The sequence below is a fragment of the Scyliorhinus canicula genome, chromosome 25, assembly GCF_902713615.1.
Source record: "Scyliorhinus canicula chromosome 25, sScyCan1.1, whole genome shotgun sequence".
Taxonomy (NCBI): domain Eukaryota; kingdom Metazoa; phylum Chordata; class Chondrichthyes; order Carcharhiniformes; family Scyliorhinidae; genus Scyliorhinus; species Scyliorhinus canicula.
The window spans coordinates 23868218-23889343 of record NC_052170.1 but is presented as its reverse complement, the minus strand read 5'-3'; the positions used below and the strand labels follow the sequence as shown (position 1 = coordinate 23889343).

Here is a 21126-nt window from a genome sequence, read left to right as displayed (position 1 = left end):
TGGAAGACTTGCTTCACCCTCGCAATATGGTCTTTCTCCGTCGCCGACCATATGATGATGTCATCCACATAGACACGTACGCCTTCGATGCCTTCTACCATCTGCTCCATGATTCTGTGGAATATTTCGGATGCAGATATAATGCCGAAGGGCATCCGATTATAGCAGTACCTTCCAAACGGCGTGTTGAAGGTGCATAGCAGGCGGCTGGACTCATCGAGCTGCATTTGCCAGAAACCCTGTGAGGCATCAAGCTTGGTGAAGATGCGAGCTTTTGCCATTTCGCTCGTGATTTCCTCGCGCTTGGGGATCGGGTAGTGTTCCCTGCGAATGTTCTTATTCAGGTCTTTGGGATCTAGACAGATCCGAAGTTCACCAGACGGCTTCTTGACGCACACCAGCGAGCTGACCCAGTCGGTCGGCTGTGTGACTCTTGAGATGACGCCTTGAGTCTGGAGACGCTGAAGTTCGGCTTTTAGCTTGTCCCGCAATGGAGCCGGGACCCTCCGTGGGGCATGAACAACCGGTATGGCTGTCTCTTTGAGCAAGATTCTGTACGTGTAGGGCAGTGTACCCATGCCCGAGAAAACGTCGGGGTAGTCGGTGAGTAGCAGCTGTATGTCCTCGTAAATGCGTGATGATGCAGCCGTGTGCATGAAAATCCGCTGAATGAGCTGCAAATCCTTGCAGGCTTGAGCGCCGAGCAGCGAGGACCTGTTGTCTTCCACAATCTCAAAGCGTAGGCCTGTTACGACAGTTTTGTTGGCAACTTGTAGGTGGCAGGATCCCTTGGAGATGATCGGGTTGCCGTTGTAGTCAGTGAGCTTGCATGCTGCAGGTAACACCTCGTGCGTCCCTGGGACCGATGCGAGATCTTTGCTCGTTAGCAAGTTTGCTGAGGCTCCCGTGTCCAGTTTGAACGTGATGGGGAAGTCCTGTACGTGCACCGTGGCAGTCCATTCACTTGCAGAGTTGATGGCATGCACGTGTCGAGGTTGTGTCGTCAGCTCCTGTGGTCCCGCTGTGGCATTAATAATGCCAATGCTGTACGTGTGCTCCCAGGAGTTGAATTCTTCATGGTCGGAAAAATTGTCGTCGGGAGCCTGAGTGTTCGTGACATCAACCGTGCGGACTTTCAGGTTGCCATGCCGTTGAGTGGACGAGTGAAATTTAGCTGTGGATTGACATTGGGAGGCGAAGTGATTCATTTTTGAACACTTTCTGCACCTTTTTCCTTGGGCAGGACATTGCCCTTTTAAGTGGGAGGAGCCGCAGTAATGACACGTCATGACGTCATGCGTATGCTGCGTTCGCGCATGCGCATTGCGGTTTTCAGACCAGGGCCGGTATTGCGAGTAGTGCGCATGCGCGGACCGATCACTTCCGGGATCGCGTCTTTCAGGACGGTGCGCATGCGCAGACGGGCCAGAGAACGGAAGAGACGGCCTGGAAAACGGAAGAGACGACCTGTGAGGGGAATTCACCATCTTTATATCGTCCTCGTGGTGGATGTTTTGTAAGGAATGTTTTTCAAATAGCTCCTGTACCTGCTGCATTTTCTGCTCCTGTAACAAGCATTTTTCTATGGTAGTTTTTAGTGTTAAATCGTTTTGCAGTAATAGTGAGTCTCTTAGTTTTTTGTCAGCAAGACCATAGATTAGCTGATCTCTGATGAGTGAGTTTGTTAAATCACCAAAGTTGCAGCCTTGTGCCAGCAAGCGTAACTCTGTGACCAAGTGGGTGATAGTCTCCCCTTGTTTTTGGAGTCTGTGACGGAGGGTGAATCTTTCAATGATTTCATTGGATTGAGACTTATAGTGTTCATCCAATTTTGCCATTATCACTTGAAACTTAGTTTTGTCTTCAGTATCCGCATATGTGAACGAGTTATATGTGTCTACCAGTTGCTGGCCACACGATGTGATTAAAAGTGCAATTTTCTTTCCATCGGTGGCTGTATGTAAGTCCTGAGCTAACAAGTACATTTCAAATTGTTGTTTGAACATTTTCCAATTATAATTTAAATTACCTGTAGCTCTCATTGGCGCTGGAAGTGCCGTGTGTTCCATTGTTGCAGAAAGTCGTCTGAAGTTGAGAGGCTGCAAAGTCTGGTGGCCTGCCTGTTGCTGGTGCTTCTTCTTTGTCTGCTGTCTTTGTCTTTCTTTGTCTTGCTGGTAGCGCTGGTTCCCTCTGTTCAGAGAATCCACTCCTGTACCATGTTATGCTTCTTGAAAGAATGCTCGAAGTCGTCTTTTAGGTTAAGGATGATTTATTGTGTCCCACAATAAATTACAGATTACACTTGAGAAAAGGCTGCTCTTCAATGTTCTGCAACTAGGCCCCAAACAGACTAGCACCCTTCAGCTCCTTGCACCTCTTGCCACTCCAACCCCTCCGGTATCAAGTGGCGGAGGCGGGCCTTCGGCGTTCCTTTTATGGGTGTCCCCGCGCTGCCCCCTGGTGACTCAGGCGAGGATCACCACAGAGGGAACGAGGGAAAGATACAGAGACAGAGAGAGAGAGAGAAAGATGCAGAGACAGAGAGAGAGAGAAATGGAAAGATGCAGAGACAGAGAGAGAGAGAGATGGAAAGGTACAGAGACAGAGAGAGAGAGGGAAAGATGCAGAGAGAGAGAGAGATGGAAAGGTACAGAGACAGAGAGAGAGAGGGAAAGATACAGAGACAGAGAGAGGGAACGAGGGAAAGATACAGAGACAGAGAGGTGATCTCGGGTCAGCAGTGCAATGTGAGAGGAAGCTTTTCTAACACAGTATGTAGATTGTCCGACCAGAGGGGAGGCCATATTGGATTTAGTACTTGGTAATGAACCAGGGTAGGTGATAGATTTGTTAGTGGGGGAGCATTTTGGAGATAGTGACCACAATTCTGTGACTTTCACTTTAGTTATAGAGAGGGATAGGTGCGTGCAACAGGGCAAGGTTTACAATTGGGGGAAGGGTAAATACAATGCTGTCAGACAAGAATTGAAGTGCAGAAATTGGGAACATAGAATGTCAGAGAATGCCATAAGTGAAATGTGGAACTTGTTCAAGGAACAGGTACTGCGTGTCTTTGATATGTATGTCCCTGTCAGGCAGGGAAGAGATGGTCGAGTGAGGGAACCATGGTTGACAAGAGAGGTTGAATGTCTTGTTAAGAGGAAGAAGGAGACTTATGTAAGGCTGAAGAAACAAGGTTCAGACAGGGCACTGGAGGGATACAAGATAGCCAGGAGGGAACTGAAGAAAGGGATTAGGAGAGCTAAGAGAGGGCATGAAAAATCTTTGGCAGGTAGGATCAAGGAAAACCCCAAGGCCTTTTACACATATGTGAGAAATATGAGAATGACTAGAGCGAGGGTAGGTCCGATCAAGGACAGTAGCGGGAGATTGTGTATTGAGTCTGAAGAGATAGGAGAGGTCTTGAACAAGTATTTTTCTTCAGTATTTACAAACGAGAGGGGCCATATTGTTGGAGAGGACAGGGTGAGACAGACTGATAAGCTCGAGGAGATACTTGTCAGAAAGGAAGATGTGTTGCGCGTTTTGAAAAACTTGAGGATAGACAAGTCCCCCGGGCCTGACGGGATATATCCAAAGATTCTATGGGAAGCAAGAAATGAAATTGCAGAGCTGTTGGCAATGATCTTTTCGTCCTCGCTGTCAACAGGGTTGGTACCAGAGGATTGGAGAATGGCGAATGTCGTGCCCCTGTTCAAAAAAGGGAATAGGGATAACCCTGGGAATTACAGGCCAGTTAGTCTTACTTCGGTGGTAGGCAAAGTAATGGAAAGGGTACTGAGGGATAGGATTTCTGAGCATCTGGAAAGGAACTTCTTGATTAGGGATAGTCAGCACGGATTTGTGAGGGGTAGGTCTTGCCTTACAAGTCTTATTGACTTCTTTGAGGAGGTGACCAAGCATGTGGATGAAGGTAAAGCAGTGGATGTTGTGTACATGGATTTTAGTAAAGCATTTGATAATGTTCCCCATTGTAGGTTCGTGCAGAAGGTAAGGAGGCATGGGATAGTGGGAAATTTGGCCAGTTGTATAACAAACTGGCTAACCGATAGAAGACAGAGAGTGGTGGTGGATGGCAAATATTCAGCCTGGAGCCCAGTTATCAGTGGTGTACCGCAGGGATCAGTTCTGGGTCCTCTGCTGTTTGTGATTTTCAGTAACGACTTGGATGAGGGAGTTGAAGGGCGGGTCAGTAAATTTGCAGATGATACGAAGATTGGTGGAGTTGTGGATAGTGAGGAGGTCTGTTGTTGGCTTCAAAGAGACATAGATAGGATGCAGAGCTGGGCTGAGAAGTGGCAGATGGAGTGTAACCCTGAAAAGTGTGAGGTTGTCCATTTTGGAAGGACAAATATGAATGCGGAATACAGGGTTAACGGTAGGGTTCTTGGCAATGTGGAGGAGCAGAGAGATCTTGGGGTCTATGTTCATAGATCTTTGAAAATTGCCACTCAAGTGGATAGTGCTGTGAAGAAGGCCTACGGTGTGCTAGCGTTCATTAGCAGAGGGATTGAATTTAAGAGTTGTGAGGTGATGATGCAGCTGTACAAAACCTTGGTCAGGCCACATTTGGAGTACTGTGTGCAGTTCTGGTCGCCTCATTTTAGGAAGGATGTGGAAGCTTTGGGAAAGGTGCAAAGGAGAATTACCAGGATGTTGCCTGGAATGGAGAGTAGGTCACACTCAGGGGCACAATGCTAAATTGCTGGGTTTGAAAGCAGGCCAGCAGCACGGTTCGATTCCGTACCAGCCTCCCTGAACAGGCGCTGGATTGTGGCGACGAGGGGCTTTTCACAGTAACTTTATTTGAAGCCTACTCGTGACAATAAGCATTTTTCATTTCATACGAGGAAAGGTTGAGGGTGCTAGGCCTTTTCTCATTAGAACAGAGAAGGATGAGGGGCGACTTGATAGAGGTTTATAAAATGATTAGGGGAATAGATAGAGTAGACAGTCAGAGACTTTTTCCCCGGGTGGAACACACCATTACAAGAGGACATAAATTTAAGATAAATGGTGGAAGAATAAGAGGGGATGTCAGAGGTAGGTTCTTTACCCAGAGAGTAGTGGGGGCATGGAATGGGCCTGTGAAAGTAGTTAAGTCAGAAACGCTAGGGACCTTCAAGCGGCTATTGGATAGGTACATGGATGAGGGTAGAATAATGGAGTGTAGGTTAACTTCTTAAGGGCAGCATTGTAGCATTGTGGATAGCACAATTGCTTCACAGCTCCAGAGTCCCAAGTTCGATTTCGACTTGGGTCACTGTCTGTGTGGAGTCTGCACATTCTCCCCGTGACTGCGTGGGTTTCCTCCGGGTACTCCGGTTTCCTCCCACAGTCCAAAGATGTGCAGGTTGGGTGGATTGGCCATGAAAAATTGTCCAAAATTCTTTGATTAACCTAGGACAAAAGATCAGCGCAACATTGTGGGCCGAAGGGACTGTTCTGTGCTGTATTTCTCTATCTATCTATCCTTCCTATAATGTGGTGACCAGAACTGCACGCAGTACTCCAGGAGCGGCCGCACCAGAATTATGTACAGCTGCAGCATGACCTTGTGGCTCAGAAACTCAATCCCCCTGCTGATAAAGGCTAGCACACCATATGCCTTCTTAACAGCCCTATTAACCTGGGTGGCAACTTTCAGGGATTTATGTACCTGGATGCCGAGATCTCACTGTTCATCTACACTACAAAGAATCTTGCCATTAGCCCAGTACCCTGCATTCCTGTTACTCCTTCCAAAGTGAACAACCTCACACTTTTCCGCATTAAACTCCATCTGCCACCTCTCAGCCCAGCTCTGCAGCTTATCTATGTCCCTCTCTATCCTATAACATCCTTCAGCACTATCCACCTTCGTGTCATCTGCAAATTTACTACCCCATCCTTCTCTACATCCTCTTCCAGGTCATTTATAAAAATGACAAACAGCAGTGGCCCCAAAACAGATCCTTGCGGTACACCACTAGTAACTGAACTCCAGGATGAACATTTGCCATCAACCACCACCCTCTGTCTTCTTTCAGCTAGCCAATTACTGATCCAAACAGCTAAATCACCTTCAATCCCATACTTCCGTATTTTCTGCAATAGCCTACCGTGGGGAACCTTATCAAACGCCTTACTGAAATCCATATACACCACATCAACCACTTTACCCTCATCCACCTGTTTGGTCACCTTCTCAAAAAACTCAATAAGGTTTTTGAGGCATGACCTACCCTTCACAAAACCGTGTTGACTATCGCTAATCAACTTGATCTTTTCAAGATGATTATAAACCCTATCTCTTATAACTTTTTCCAACATTTTACCCACAACCGAAGTAAGGCTCACAGGTCTATAATTACCAGAGTTGTCTCTACTCCCCTTCTTGAACAAGGGGACAACATTTGCTGTCCTCCAGTCTTCTGGCACTATTCCTTTTTTTTAATGAACAATTTTATTGAGGTAGTTTTTGGCTTTGTAAACAGTTACAGACATCATCAGAAAGGAAGCAAAAAAGGCAAAAATGTGCAAACATCCACGTACTTTCAATACTTCCATCGTAACATATTGCACAAGCCCGCTCCCCTCCCACCGGAACTACCCGCCATATTTTCCCTCCTACTCTACTCTACCCCCCCCCCTCCCCCCACCCCCCTGCTGACGCTCACTCTCCCGCAAAGAAGTCAATAAATGTTCCGGCACTATTCCTGTCGACAAAGATGACATAAAGATCAAGGACAAAGGCTCTGCAATCTCCTCCCTGGCTTCCCAGAGAATCCTAGGATAAATCCCATCTGGCCCAGTGGACTTATCTATTTTTACATTTTCCAAAATTGCTAACCCCTCCTCCTTGTGAACCTCAATTCCATCCAGCCTGGTCGACTGAACCTGAGTATTCTCCTCGACAACATTGTCTTTCTCCAGTGTAAACACTGACGAAAAATATCCATTTAACGCTTCCCCTATCTCCTCTGATTCCACACACAATCTTCCACTACTATCCTTGATTGGCCCTAATCTTACTCTAGTCATTCTTTTGTTCCTGATATACCTATAGAAAGCCTTAGGGTTTTCCTTGATCCTATCCGCCAACGACTTTTCGTGTCCTCTCCTCACTCTTCTTAACTCTCCCTTTAGGTCCTTCTTGGCTAACTTGTAACTCTCAAGTGCCCTAACTGAGCCTTCATGTCTCATCCTAACATAAGCCTTCTTCCTCTTGACAAGTGCTTCAAATTCCTTAGTAAACCACGGTTCCCTTGCTCGACAATGTCCTCCCTGCCTGACAGGTACATACTTACCTCTCTTGCTATTTCTCACACTCTCCCTCCTGCCATCTCGCTCCCTCTAACCTTCAATGTTTTTCTCTCTCTCTCTCTCTCTCTTACACTTTGTCTCCGTCTGCCCTCTTTTACTTTCTGTTCGGTATCAGAGTAACACCATTGGCTGGTACAATAAAAACTCAGAAATCTATGGAATCGCTACATTGCAGAAGGAGGCCATTCAGCCCATCGAGTCTGCGCCGACCCTCTGAAAGAGCACCTTGCCGAGCCCCACACCCCGCCTGACCCCCATAACCCCACAACACCCCCTAACCGGCAAATCTGTGGGAGGAAACCAGAGCACCCGGAGGAAACCCACGCAGACACGGGGAGAAAGTGTCACCTCCGCCCAGTCACCTGAGGTGGGAATTGAACCCGGGACCCTGGCGCTGTGAGGCAGCAGTGTTAACCACTCAGCCACCGAGCTGCCCACGTGTTAATGTCACATGTTCCGCAATGACATAATCGGAGCGTTTCACGGGCTTTTGTGGAGTTCACTATTGTGCCCTGTTTGAGCTGCATTTTGTAAATAAACCCCTTCCTCAATGTGATACCAACTCGACGTGTGTCACCTCTGAGACCTTCTCTTTGGGGCTACAAGAAAGAATAAAACACCTTTTCTCTCTCTCTCGCCTCTGCCCCACTCTCTCTCTCTGCCTCCTGTCTGCCCCACTCTCTCTTTCTTTCTGTCTCGTGCCTGTCCCACTCTCTCTTTCTTTCTGTCTCTTGCCTGTCTCACTCTCTCTCTCTCCTCTGCCCCACTCTCTCCCTTTCTTTCTGTCCCACTCTCTCTTTCTGCCTTGTGTATGTCCCACTCAATCCCTGTTTCTTTCTATCCCACTCTCTCTCTCTTTCTATCCCACTCTCTCTCTCTCTTTCTATCCCAGTCTCTCTCTCTCTCTCTCTTTCTATCCCACTCTCTCTCTCTCTTTCTATCCCAGTCTCTCTCTCTTTCTACCTCAGTCTCTGTCTCTTTCTATCCCAGTCTCTCTCTCTCTTTCTATCCCAGTCTCTCTCTCCCCCTCTCTCTCTGCCTCATCCTGTCTCCCCCTTTCTCTGTTACTCTCACACCCTCTTCCAAACTGTCTCTCACTAAGTTCATTTCTCCCTCTTATCTCTCCATTACACATATTGGCAGCAATTTCCCCCGTTCCTTACATCCTGTCCCGTTCCAGCCAGTGATTGGCAGTGAAGGTGACTTTTTATCCCCAAACTCTACCCCACAATCCCCCCCCCCCCCCCCCCCCCCCCCACTCACTGCAATACTAACCATGTCTCCTGTCTGTGATGTAGGTGGAGCTGACGCTCAAGGATCAATTCCCGCACCTGAAGCTTCAGTTGAATCTTGGAAAATATTAGCCCTGGGCTGTGGCTTCTCCAGAAGATTGACGGTGATGGATTGTACCAGTGAGCACCTGGTGACCTGTACAGCTTCGCTCAGTAATAGCTCTGCCTTACAGCGTTAAGCAGCGAGCAAAGGGTTAATCGCTCGCTGTGTGTTAATGTTACATTGGGATTTATTCTTCTCCATATTAGGGAATGTGGGAGCTTTTAGTTTTGGCTTTGTGGAATAGGGAAGTATAACCTCCATTTGGAAGTCCTGACCACTGGGCTGTTGGACAGAGACTGACCCCAAATGACCCTTTTTAACCTTCTGCTGAATGAGAGGATTTGATAAAGATCTGTGTCCAGTTGCTGAATTCCGAGATTTGTCAGCACCGAGAATGGGTGTCCTGACAACAGTTAATCCCAACACAATCTCTGGGTAGATATCATCCTTTCCCTCAGGGTTCCTCGAGAATGGTGTTGTTGGCACAGAATAAAATCCAGGATTCTTATTTTCTTCACAGAAACATCTTTCTGTTGAGCAAAGTGAAATATTTGGTAACTGATCCGAGGAGCCCAATGAAACAAGGGAAGGAATCAGCTTTTCTGATATGTGGTGGGTCCAATCAGATCCTCCTTATCTGGAGGAGCGATATTCCTGACGGAGCAGAGAGCAATGTGTTCCCACCATCACTCATGACAACCAATAGACCCGGTGAAAATGTCCTGTTGGTCACATCTCTGCAGCGTGAAGCTGGGAAACTGCTGGTGTGAGCAAGACATGATCAGGACTAATATCAGGGAAAACTCCTGCAGACACTGAACTCTCAGCCAGTCAGGCAGCGGCTGTGGAGAAAAACCCAGACCATGTTTCAGCTCAATGCTTTAGCTCCTGACACTGAAACAGTAACTGTGATTCTCTCCACAGTTACTGCCTGACCGGCTCAGCATTTACAGCTCGTTGGTTTTTCTCTTGTTTCTGTGACACAATCAGGTCTGTGAGCTTCCCATTAATGGACTTTTACAGACACAAACTTGGGGTCAAAAAGGTCTCGAATGAAGCAGTCGACTGTCCTGAGGATTTGGATTGTGGACAGTTTGTTTCACTGAATATTCAGCTGGGAAGTTTAACATGTCCGAGTCTCTCACCATCACATGTGGGCCGATCGGTTAAGTGGGTGTTTCAATGTTATTGCATGAAGTGTGTGCTCAATAAATCTATAAATGCTCAACCACAATGTGTGAAAGGTGTTTCTTTTGGAGAAATGTACAGATGGTCTGGTTGGGAGTGAAAACCATCCTGGTCCAGATTGAAACTCATTCTGACGCTGAGACTGATGTTTGGCTGGTTTCTCCCGAGTGGGATCTTTCTGTTCCTCTGTCCTCCACCTGCTTCATCTTCCTCTCTTCCACAGCCCACTGTAAACTTAGTGCCCCCAAGCCACCCCCTCGGTGCCCTCTGGTCCCAGCCAACCCATCAGCTGGATGGGCGCACTCCAGCACAGCCAGTGCCACCTTGTTGGCTGGGATGGTGTGTGTGGGGAGTGTAATGTGTACAGGCAGCTACAGCGTGTCAGCCTCCCGAGGGTCAATCACGGACCCGGCGGCTCCTGCACCGTTTCCCATTGGAATCGATTGTGTTCCACCTGGCGCCGGTTCAAACCCCCCACGTCGCTGAATCGGTCCAGGTTCAGCAACAGTTTTGATGTTGTGAAAGTTCCGAATCCTGACCCGGCGTCAGCTCTTAGACTGAGAAACGGGAAATCCAGCCCATAGAATTCCTACGATGCAGAAGGAGGCCATTCAACCCATCGAGTCTGCAGAATCACAGAAAACACAGCACAGAAGGAGGCCATTCAGCCCATCGGGTTTGCACCGACATGAGAAACACCTGAGCTGCCGACCCAATCCCATTTGCCAGCAATTGGCCCATTGCCTTGAATGTTAAGGTGTGTTAACTGCTTATCCAGGTACATTTTAAAGGATGTGAGGCAACCGGCCTCTACACCACCCCCCCCCCCCCCCCCCCCCCCACCACTCCCCGTCCCAGGCAGTGCATTCCAGACCCTCACCCCCCTCTGGGTAAAAATGGTTTATCCTCAAATCCCCCTAAACCTCCCGCCCCTCACCTTGAACTTGTGTCTCCTCATAACTGACCGTCCAACGAAAGGGAATAGCTGCTCCCTATCCACCCTGTCCAACATCCTTTGATGTTGGGATTTTGTCCTCACTCATTCTCCCGTCTTTATGTCCCTTATTTCCAGGTGAAGCTGTCGTTCCAACTCTGCCACCCAAACCAGAGACCACCTTGCCACCCAAACCAGAGACCACTCTGCCACCCAAACCAGAGACCACTCTGCCACCCACACCAGAGACCACACTGCCACCCAAACCAGAGACCACCTTGCCACCCAAACCAGAGACCACTCTGCCAGCCAAACCAGAGACCACTCTGCCACCCACACCAGAGACCACTCTGCCACCCACACAGAGACCACTCTGCCACCCACACAAGAGACCACTCTGCCACCCACACCAGAGACCACTCTGCTACCCACACCAGAGCCCACTCTGCCACCCAGACCAGAGACCACTCTGCCACCCAAACCAGAGACCACTCTGCCACCTACACCAGAGCCCACCCTGCCACCCAGACCAGAGACCACTCTGCCACCCACACCAGAGACCACTCTGCCACCCACACCATAGACCACTCTGCCACCCACACCAGAGACCACTCTGCCACCCACAGAAGGATTGGCTGACTGGCAGAAGGCAGAGAATGGGGATAAAGGGGTCTTTTTCAGGATGGCAGTCGGTGACTAATGGTGTTCCGCAGGGGTCAGTATTGGGACAACTATTCACAACATACATTAACGATCTGGAAGGAGGAACTGAGGATATTGGTCATGGAATAGAATCCCGACAGTGCAGAAGGAAGCCATTCTGCCCATCGAGTCCTTACCGATCCCCGACACAGGCCCAATCCCCCACCCTATCTCCACTATCCCACGTCGGGATATTTTAGCATAGCCAAGCCACCAAGCTGTACATCTTTGGATTATGGGAAGAAATCTACGCAGACACGGTAAGAACATGCAAACATCACACACAGTCACCCGAGGTTGGAATAGAACGATGGGTCACTGGCATTGTGAGGTAACAGTGCTAACCACTGTGCTGTCCCACTGTGCCACCGTGGGGCAAAGTTTGTAGATGATTCAAAGATATACAGAAACATAGATACAAAATAGAAGCAGGAGGCCATTCAGCCCTTCGAGCCTGCCCTGCCATTCATGATGATCATCAAGTTCAATACCCTGATCTCGCCTCCCCACCCCCCATATCCCTCGATCCCTTTCGCTCCAAGAGCTATATCTTATTCCTTCTTGAAATAACACAGTGATTTTGCCTCAGCGACTTTCTGTGGGAGTGAATTCCACAGATTCACCGCTCTCTGGGTGAAGACATTTCTCCTCACCTCAGTCTTGATAGGTTCATCCCTTATCCTCAAACTATGACCCCTAGTTCTGGACTCCCCCACCACATCATAATAAAAAAAATTTTTATAAATGTTTTTTATTGAGTTTTCATATTTTATATATGACAAATTAAAAATTATTAGAGAGAGAGAAAAAAAAAGGAAAACGCAAAAATTTAACATGAATATTTACAGGTAAGCATCTTCATAACAACAATTGTGGCCGTCCCCTTTAGCCAGCATACATATTTTACATTCCCCAATATGGCCGAGGCACATGTTTATAGGCATTTATTTATAGTTTGGTTTTGGGCCTTGGCTTGCCATCAAACCCCCATACCGAGCCCGTAACCCCCCCCACCCTCCCCCCGGCTACCTTCCCCCGATTCCCGTCCATTTTCCCCTGGTTCTTGGCCACCCGACTATTCTTCCTCATGTACGTTGGCCACAAACAGGTCCCGGAATAGTTGCATGAATGGCTCCCACGTTCTGTGGAAGCCATCGTCCGACCCTCGGATGGCGAATTTGATTTTCTCCATTTGGAGAGATTCCGAGACGTCGGACAGCCAGTCTGCAGCTCTGGGTGGTGCTGCTGACCGCCAGCCAAACAGGATTCTATGGCGGGCAATCAGGGAGGCAAAGGCAAGGGCGTCCGCCCTCCTCCCCAGGAATAGATCTGGCTGGTCTGAAACCCCGAAGACCGCCACTATCGGGCATGGCTCCACCCTCACCCCCACCACTTTGGACATAGCCTCGAAGAAGGCTGTCCAGTACTCCACAAGTCTGGGGCAAGACCAGAACATGTGGGCGTGGTTGGCCGGGCCTCTTTGGCACCGCTCACATTTGTCCTCCACCTCCGGGAAGAACCTACTCATACGGTTTCTCGTTAAGTGGGCTCTATGTACCACTTTTAGTTGCGTCAGGCTGAGCCTTGCGCACGTGGAGGTGGAGTTGACCCTATGCAGTGCTTCGCTCCAGAGTCCCCACCCTATCTCCATCCCCAGGTCGTCCTCCCATTTCCTTCTTGTTGCGTCCAGTACGTTGTCGTCCCTATCTACCAGTCGGTCATACATGTCACTACACTTCCCTTTCTCTAGGATACTTGCGTCCAGTAGGTCTTCCAGTAGTGTCTGTCGTGGCGGTTGTGGGTACGTCCTTGTCTCCTTTCGTAGGAAGTTTTTGAGCTGCAGGTACCGTAGCTCGTTCCCCCCAGCTAGCTGAAATTTCTCTGTCAGTTCGTCCAGTGTTGCGATCCAGTCGTCCGTGTATAGGTCCCTGACTGTCAGTGTCCCTCCGTCCTGCCTCCACCTTTTGAAGGTGGCGTCAGTCAGTGCTGGTTTGAACCTATGGTTGTTGCAGATGGGAGCCTTGTCCGACATTTTGTACAGGCCAAATTGCTGCCGCAGTTGGTTCCAGGATTGGAGGGTGGCTGTCACCACTGGGCTGGTGGAGCGTTTTTTGGGTGGGGATGGGAGTGCTCCCATGCAGGAGGCCTCCTCCGCACGCACCCACTCGGCTTCTGGCTCCTGGATCCATCCCCTTACTCGCTCGGCTGTTGCCGCCCAGTGGTAGAATTGTAGATTCGGGAGGGCTAACCCCCCCCTGGATTTTGTTTTTTGTATGACCTTCTTTGGGATCCTAGCATTTTTACCCCCCCATACGAACGCCATGATATATTTGTCCAGCGCTTTGAAAAAGGCCTTGGGGATGTAGATCGGAATGGATCTAAACAGGAAGAGGAACCTGGGCAGTACGTTCATTTTGATCGTCTGGACTCTCCCCGCGAGGGAGAGCGGGAGTGTGTTCCATCTTTGCAGGTCCTTTTTAACTTCCTCCGTCAGGCTGGTGAGGTTCCATTTGTGGATCCCTTTCCAGTCATGGGCTATTTGGATCCCCCGGTAGCGGAATTTATTTCGGGCTTGTTTGAACGGCAGCCCCTTTAGTGCTGCCCCCCCCCATACCAGCCTTCCCCGTTGGGGGCTCTGAGGTGTACAGCTCTTGGTAGAAGGCCTTGAGGTTTCGTTAATCCTCTCTGGTTCTGTTTCCCACGTGCCTCTGGTAGACATCATAATAAAATAACAATAATATAATCATCAATTATTGTCACGAGTAGGATTCAATGAAGTTCCTGTGAAAAGCCCCTAGTTGCCACATTCCGGCGTCTGTTCGGGGAGGCTGGTCCTGGAATTGAACCCGCGCTGCTGGCATTGTTCTGTATTACAGACCAGCGATTTAGCCCACTGGTCATTGGGAACATATCTTTCTGAATCTACCCTGTCTAATCCTGTTAGAATTTCTAAGTTTCTATAAGATCCCCTCTCACTTGTATGAACTCCACTAAATATAATCCTACTTGACTTTGTCTATCCTCGTTTGACAGTCCCGCCATCCCAGGAATCAGTCTGGTAAACCTGTGTTGCACTCCCGCTATCGCAAGAACATCCTTCCTCAGATGAGGAGACCAAAACTGCACACAATGCTCCAGTATGGCCTCACCAATGCCCTATTCAATTGTAGGATTCCTGTATTAAAATGCACACCGTTTGCCTTCTTTACTGCCTGCTGTACCTGTACGCTTACTTTCAGCGACTGATGCATGAGGATACCAAGGTCTCATTGGCTAGCCACCTCTCTCAATTTACACCCAAATCATAATCTGCCTTGCCATTTTTGGGACCAAAGTGGATAACCATATGTGGAGGGACAGATAGTGTTGAGGAACCGGGGAAGTGGAGGATAAACGTCGACAGGTAATTGTTAGGATATTGTTGTATCATTATTTTCTGCCCTGTGTTCCCCTTTTTATCCCCGCCCTGCTGCCTGCTTTGATCTACAGTATTCTGGTTAGCTGCTACAACAATACTGCACCCTTTGGGATTTCCATTTAGATTACAGTCTTTGGACACTGGAACACCCCAGTCCTCATGGGCCAGACCAAGACGTCCCCTTTAGGTTCTGTGACAGAGCCTGTGTACTTGCAGGCACGGAGATGGGTTGAAGTGTGTCTACTTCAACACAAGAAGCATCAGGAATAAGTTGGGTGAACTTAAGGCATGGATCGGTACTTGGGACTACGGTGTGGAGGCCATCACGGAAACTTGGATAGAAGAGGGGGAGAAATGGTTGTTGGAGGTTCCTGGCTATAGATGTTTCAATAAGATTAGGGAGGGTGGTAAAAGAGGTGGGGTTGCATTGTTAATTAGAGATAGTATAACAGCTGCAGAAAGGCAGTTCGAGGAGGATCTGCCGACTGAGGTAATATGGATTGAAGTCAGAAATAGAAAAGGAGCAGTCACCTTGTTGGGGGGTTTCTATAGGCCCCCAAATAGCAGCAGAGATGTGGAGGAACAGATTGGGAAAGAGATTTTGGATTTTGCAGAAGTTACAGGGTAGTAGTCTTGGGTGACTTCAACTTCCCAAATATTGAGTGGAAACTCTTTAGATCAAATAGTTTGGATGGGGTGGTGTTTGTACAGTGTGTCCAGGAAGCTTTTCTAACACAGTATGTAGATTGTCCGACCAGAGGGGAGGCCATATTGGATTTGGTACTTGGTAATGAACCAGGGCAGGTGATAGATTTATTAGTGGGGTAATATTTTGGAGATAGTGATCACAATTCTGTGTCTTTCACTTTAGTAATGGAGAGGGATAGGTGCGTGCAACAGGGAAGGTTTACAATTGGGGGAAGGGTAAATACGATGCTGTCAGATAAGAATTGAAGTGCATAAGTTGGGAACATAGACTGTCAGGGAAGGACACATTTTAGAACAAAGAACAAAGAAAATTACAGCACAGGAACAGGCCCTTCGTCCCTCCCAGCCTGCGCCGCTCCAGATCATTTATCTAAACCTGTCTCCTATGTTTCAAGGTCTACTTCCCTCTGTTCCCGCCCATTCATATACCTGTCTAGATGCTTCTTAAATGATGCTATCGTGCCCGACTCGACCACCCCCACTGGCAAAGCGTTCCAGGCACCCACCACCCTCTGCATAAAAAACTTTCCACGCACATCTCCCTTAAACTTTTCCCCTCTCACCTTGAAATCACCTTGAAGATCCAATTCAAGAGCAAACTCTCCGGTAAATGAAAAAGCCCTGGGGAAAATTGGTGTACAGAGAGATCTGGGTGTTCAGGTCCATTGTACCCTGAAGGTGGCTGTTTAGGTTGATAGAGTGGTCAAGAAGGCATACGGCATGCTTTCCTTCATCAGAAGGGATATTGAGTACAAGAGTTGGCAGGTCATGTTACAGTTGTATCGGACTTTGGATCAGCCACATTTGGAATACTGCGTACAGTTCTGGTCGCTACATTACCAAAAGGATGTGGATGCTTTGGAGAAGGTGGAGAGGAGGTTCACCGGGATGTTGCCTGGTATGGAGGCTGCTAGCTATGAAGAAAGGTTGAGTAGATTAGGATTATTTTCATTAGAAAGACGGAGGTTGAGGGGGGACCCCATTGAGGTACAAAATCATGAGATATCTCGACAGGGTGGAGAGCAAGAAGCTTAGAATTCATAGGAATAGGAATCATAGAATTTACAGTGCAGAAGGAGGTCTTTGGCCCATCGAGTCTGCACTGGCTCTTGGAAAGAGCACCCTACCCAAGCCCCCCATCCATCCTATCCCCATTACCCAGTAATCCCACCCAACACTAAGGGCAATTTTGAACACTAAGGACAATTTATCATGGCCAGTGCAGCTAACCTGCACATCTTTGGACTGTGTGAGCACCCGGAGGAAACCCACGCAGACACGGGGAGAACATGCAGACTCCGCACAGACAGCGACCCAAGCCGGAATCGGATCTGGGACCCTGGAGCTGTGAAGCAATTGTGCTAACCACAATGTTACAGTGCGGCCCTAGTGGGTGTAGTGTACATGGATTTTAGTTCGGCATTTGATAAGATTCCCCATGGTAGGCTTATGCAGAAAGTAAGGAGGCATGGGATAGTGGGGAATTTAGGGAAGTTGGATAACGAACTGGCTAACCATTAGAAGTCAGAGAGTGGTGGTGGATGGCAAATACTCAGCCTGGAGCCCAGTTACCAGTGGCGTACCACAGGGATCAGTTCTGGGTCCTCTGCCGTTTGTGATTTTCATTAATGACTTGGATGAGGGAGTTGAAGGGTGGGTCAGTAAATTTACAGATGATACGAAGATTGGTGGAGTTGTGGATAGTGAGGAGGGCTGTTGTCGGCTGCAAAGAGACATAGACAGGATGCAGAGTTGGGCTGAGAAGTGGCAGATGGAGTTTAATCCTGAAAAGTGTGAGGTTTTCCATTTTGGAAGGACAAATATGAATGCGGAATACAGGGTTAACGATAGGGTTCTTGACAATGTGGAGGAGCAGAGAGATCTTGGGGTCTATGTTCATAGATCTTTGAAAGTTGCCACTCAAGTTGACAGAGCTGTGCAGAAGGCCTATGGGGTGCTAGCTTCGTTAGCAGAAGATTTAAGTGCCGTGAGGTGATGATGCAACTGTACAAAACCTTGGAAGGGCCACATTTGGAGTACTGTGTGCAGTTCTGGTCGCCTCATTTCAGGAAGGATGTGGAAGCTTTGGAAAAGGTGCAAAGGAGATTCAGGTTGGTGCAATTCTGTCCTTCTACCACCAGATGGTGTTTTACCCAAGAGTTCCAGATTGGTGCACTTCCACCCATCTACCACCAGATGGAGCGAGACACTAGGATGTTGCCTGGAATGTAGAGTAGGTCTTACGAGGAAAGGTTGAGGGTGCTAGGCCTTTTCTCATTAGAACAGAGAAGGATGAGGGGCGACTATGTAGAGGTTTATAAGATGATCAGGGGAATAGATAGAGTAGACAGTCAGAGACTTTTTCCCCGGGTGGAACAAACCATTACAAGGGAACATAAATTTAAGGTGAATGGTGGAAGATATAGGGGGGATGTCAGAGGTAGGTTCTTTACCCAGAGAGTAGTGAAATGAAAAAATGAAAATCGCTTATTGTCACGAGTAGGCTTCAATGAAGTTACTGTGAAAAGCCCCTAGTCGCCACATTCCGGCGCCTGTCCGGGGAGGCTGGTACGGGAATCGAACCGTGCTGCTGGCCTGCTTGGTCTGCTTTAAAAGCCAGCGATTTAGCCTGGTGAGCTAAACCAGCCCTAAAACCCATGCAAACACGGGGAGAATGTGCAAACTCCACACGGACAGTGGCCCAGAATCGAACCTGGGACCTCGGTGCCGTGAGGCAGCAGGGCTAACCCACTGCGCCACCGTGCTGCCTAGTGGGGCATGGAATGCACTGTCTGTGGAAGTAGTTGAGTCGGAAACATTAGGGACCTTCAAGCGGCTATTGGATAGGTACATGGATTACGGTAGCATGATGGGTGGAGTTTGATTTGTTCTTAATATGGGACAGAAGTTCGGCACAACATAGTGGGCTGTTCACGTGTGCTTTTTGTGTTGGGAAATCGGCAAACAACTGTAGAGTCAGTCCAGAGCCGGCGTAGTTGGGAGAGCCGATCCGCGGGCAGGGGGAGATTTTGTCAGGGGCTGGGGGGCACCGTTGACCTGAACAACCTAATTCTAGCTCCATCTGGTGGTAGATGGGTGGAATTGCACCGACCTGGAACTCTTGGGTAAAACACCATCTGGTGGTAGAAGGCAGAATTGCACCAACCTGAACCTCAAGTAAATCTATTCCGAGAGGCAGCAGCAACGGCAGCATTAACTCCACTCAACCTTTTCCCTTTAATCCCCATTTTTAAATCCTCCCAAACCCTGACCTCTTGTGGCTGTCTGGGTGGAGGGTATTGGGATTAGGTAGAATAGAGGCATTTTCTAAATGGGGAAGGTTTCCGGAAATCTGAAACACAAAAGGGTTTCGGAATCCTAATTCAGCAGTGTCTCTGCAGGTTCAGTGCAGAACCAGCTCTCTGCAGCGGTACAACTGAGTCACCCTTGGTGATGGACATTGAAGTCCCCCCACCCAGAGCACATTCTGCACCCTCGCCACCCTCAGTGCTTCCTCCAAGTGGGGCTCAGCAGCAGAACTGATTTCTCAGCTGATGGTGGCTGGTATGTAGTTATCAGCAGGAGGTTTCCTTGCCCATGTTTTCCCTGAAGCCGGGAGACTTCATGGGATCCAATGTTGAGGATGCAGAGAGAGAAACTACCCCAGTGTCTGTGAATTCAGCCTTGGGAGGGGAATGGCACTGGCTGATTCAGCGTTTGGCTCAGCAATAATTGCCTTTGAACTGAAGACTATTTCAGAGCCCCCCCCCCCCCCCTCCCCCCCCCTCTCCCCCTCTCCCGGTACAACACCGGGGCGATTCCTCATCCAAGATTTCTGTCTCAATATTATCTTTGTTGCGAGTTATGTAAAGCCACATTTAAATGTATCTCACTGATCACCTGTTGCCTCATTTTGAAATATGTGCCCAGAAACTTTAGGCAATTCTGGATTCAGAACTTTTATCCAAGTTTGTCACTCAAGTAGAAGCACAGAAATTAGGTGTCATAATATCCATCCATGTATATGATGGAGTGCAGACAGGCAGTGATTGACACACAGGATGACCAGTGAGCACACAGAATACAGCAGCCAATCACCAGACAGGACACGGCCACTATAAAGCCAGATGGCACCAGGTTTCCCGCTCTCTCGGGATCCAGCCTCTGAGGCAGTCAGAGCCCGTGAGCAGCAGCTAGTACAAACACCATGTGGTAGACAGTTAGTCTGGTCAGGCTAGCTTCAGGTCTCCAGTCAAGTCAGTATAGTGTCAACCCACAGTTAAGCATGTAATATAGTTAGATGTTAAATAAAATTGTGTTGCATCTCGTCAAGTTGGAAGCCTTCTCCCTCTACACTGCATCAAGTGCAGTCAACATAGAACATAGAACATTACAGCGCAGTACGGGCCCTTCGGCCCTCGATGTTGCGCCGACCTGTGAAACCATCTGAAGCCTATCTGACCTACACTATTCCATTTTCATCCATATGTCTATCCAGTGACCACTTAAATGCCCTTAAATTTGGCGAGTCTACTACTGTTGCAGGCAGGGCGTTCCACACCCCTACTACTCTCTGAGTAAAGAAACTGCCTCTGACATCTGTCCTATATCTACCACCCCTCAATTTAAAGCTATGTCCCCTCGTGTTGGTCATCACCATCCGAGGAAAGAAACTCTCACTGTCCACCCTATCTAACCCTCTGACTATCTTATATGTCTCTATTAAGTCACCTCTCAGCCTTCTCCTCTCTAACGAAAACAACCTCAAGTCCCTGAGCCTTTCCTCGTAAGACCTTCCCTCCATACCAGGCAACATCCTAGTAAATCTCCTCTGAACCCTTTCCAAAGCTTCCACATCCTTCATATAATGTGGTGACCAGAACTGCACGCAGTACTCCAGGAGCGGCCGCACCAGAGTTATGTACAGCTGCAGCATGACCTTGTGGCTCCGAAACTCAATCCCCCTACTGATAAAGGCTAGCACACCATATGCCTTCTTAACAGCCCTATTAACCTGGGTGGCAACTTTCAGGGATTTATGTACCTGGATGCCGAGATCTCTCTGTTCATCTACACTACCAAGAATCTTGTCATTAGCCCAGTACTCTGCATTCCTGTTAGTCCTTCCAAAGTGAACCACCTCACACTTTTCCACATTAAACTCCATCTGCCACCTCTCAGCCCAGCTCTGCAGCTTATTTATGTACCTCTGTATCCTATAACATCCTTCAGAACTATCCACAACTCCACCGACCTTTGTGTCATCTGCAAATTTACTAATCCATCCTTCTTACCCTCTTCCAGGTCATTTATAAAAATGACAAACACCAGTGGCCCGAAAACAGATCCTTGCGGTACACCACTAGTAACTGAACTCCAGGATGAACATTTGCCATCAACCACCACCCTCTGTCTTCTTTCAGCTAGCCAATTACTGATCCAAACCACTAAATCACCTTCAATCCCACACTTCCTTATTTTCTGCAATAGCCTACCGTGGGGAACCTTATCAAAC

General features: G+C 48.4%; 1 protein-coding gene across 6 annotated transcripts in view; it reads left to right on the top strand.

Annotated features, from left to right (window-relative positions):
- LOC119957094 (pancreatic secretory granule membrane major glycoprotein GP2-like) overlaps nucleotides 1–9892 on the top strand; it is a 265465-nt gene extending 255573 nt beyond the window's left edge. For all 6 annotated transcript variants that reach the window (XM_038784780.1, XM_038784779.1, XM_038784783.1 and 3 more), the window contains exon 8: nucleotides 8625–9892. In XM_038784780.1, coding sequence (XP_038640708.1) covers nucleotides 8625–8690 — 66 coding nt within the window. In that variant the 3' untranslated portion in view covers nucleotides 8691–9892. The remainder of the gene's footprint in view (nucleotides 1–8624) is intronic.
- The last annotated feature ends 11234 nt before the right edge of the window (nucleotides 9893–21126 follow it).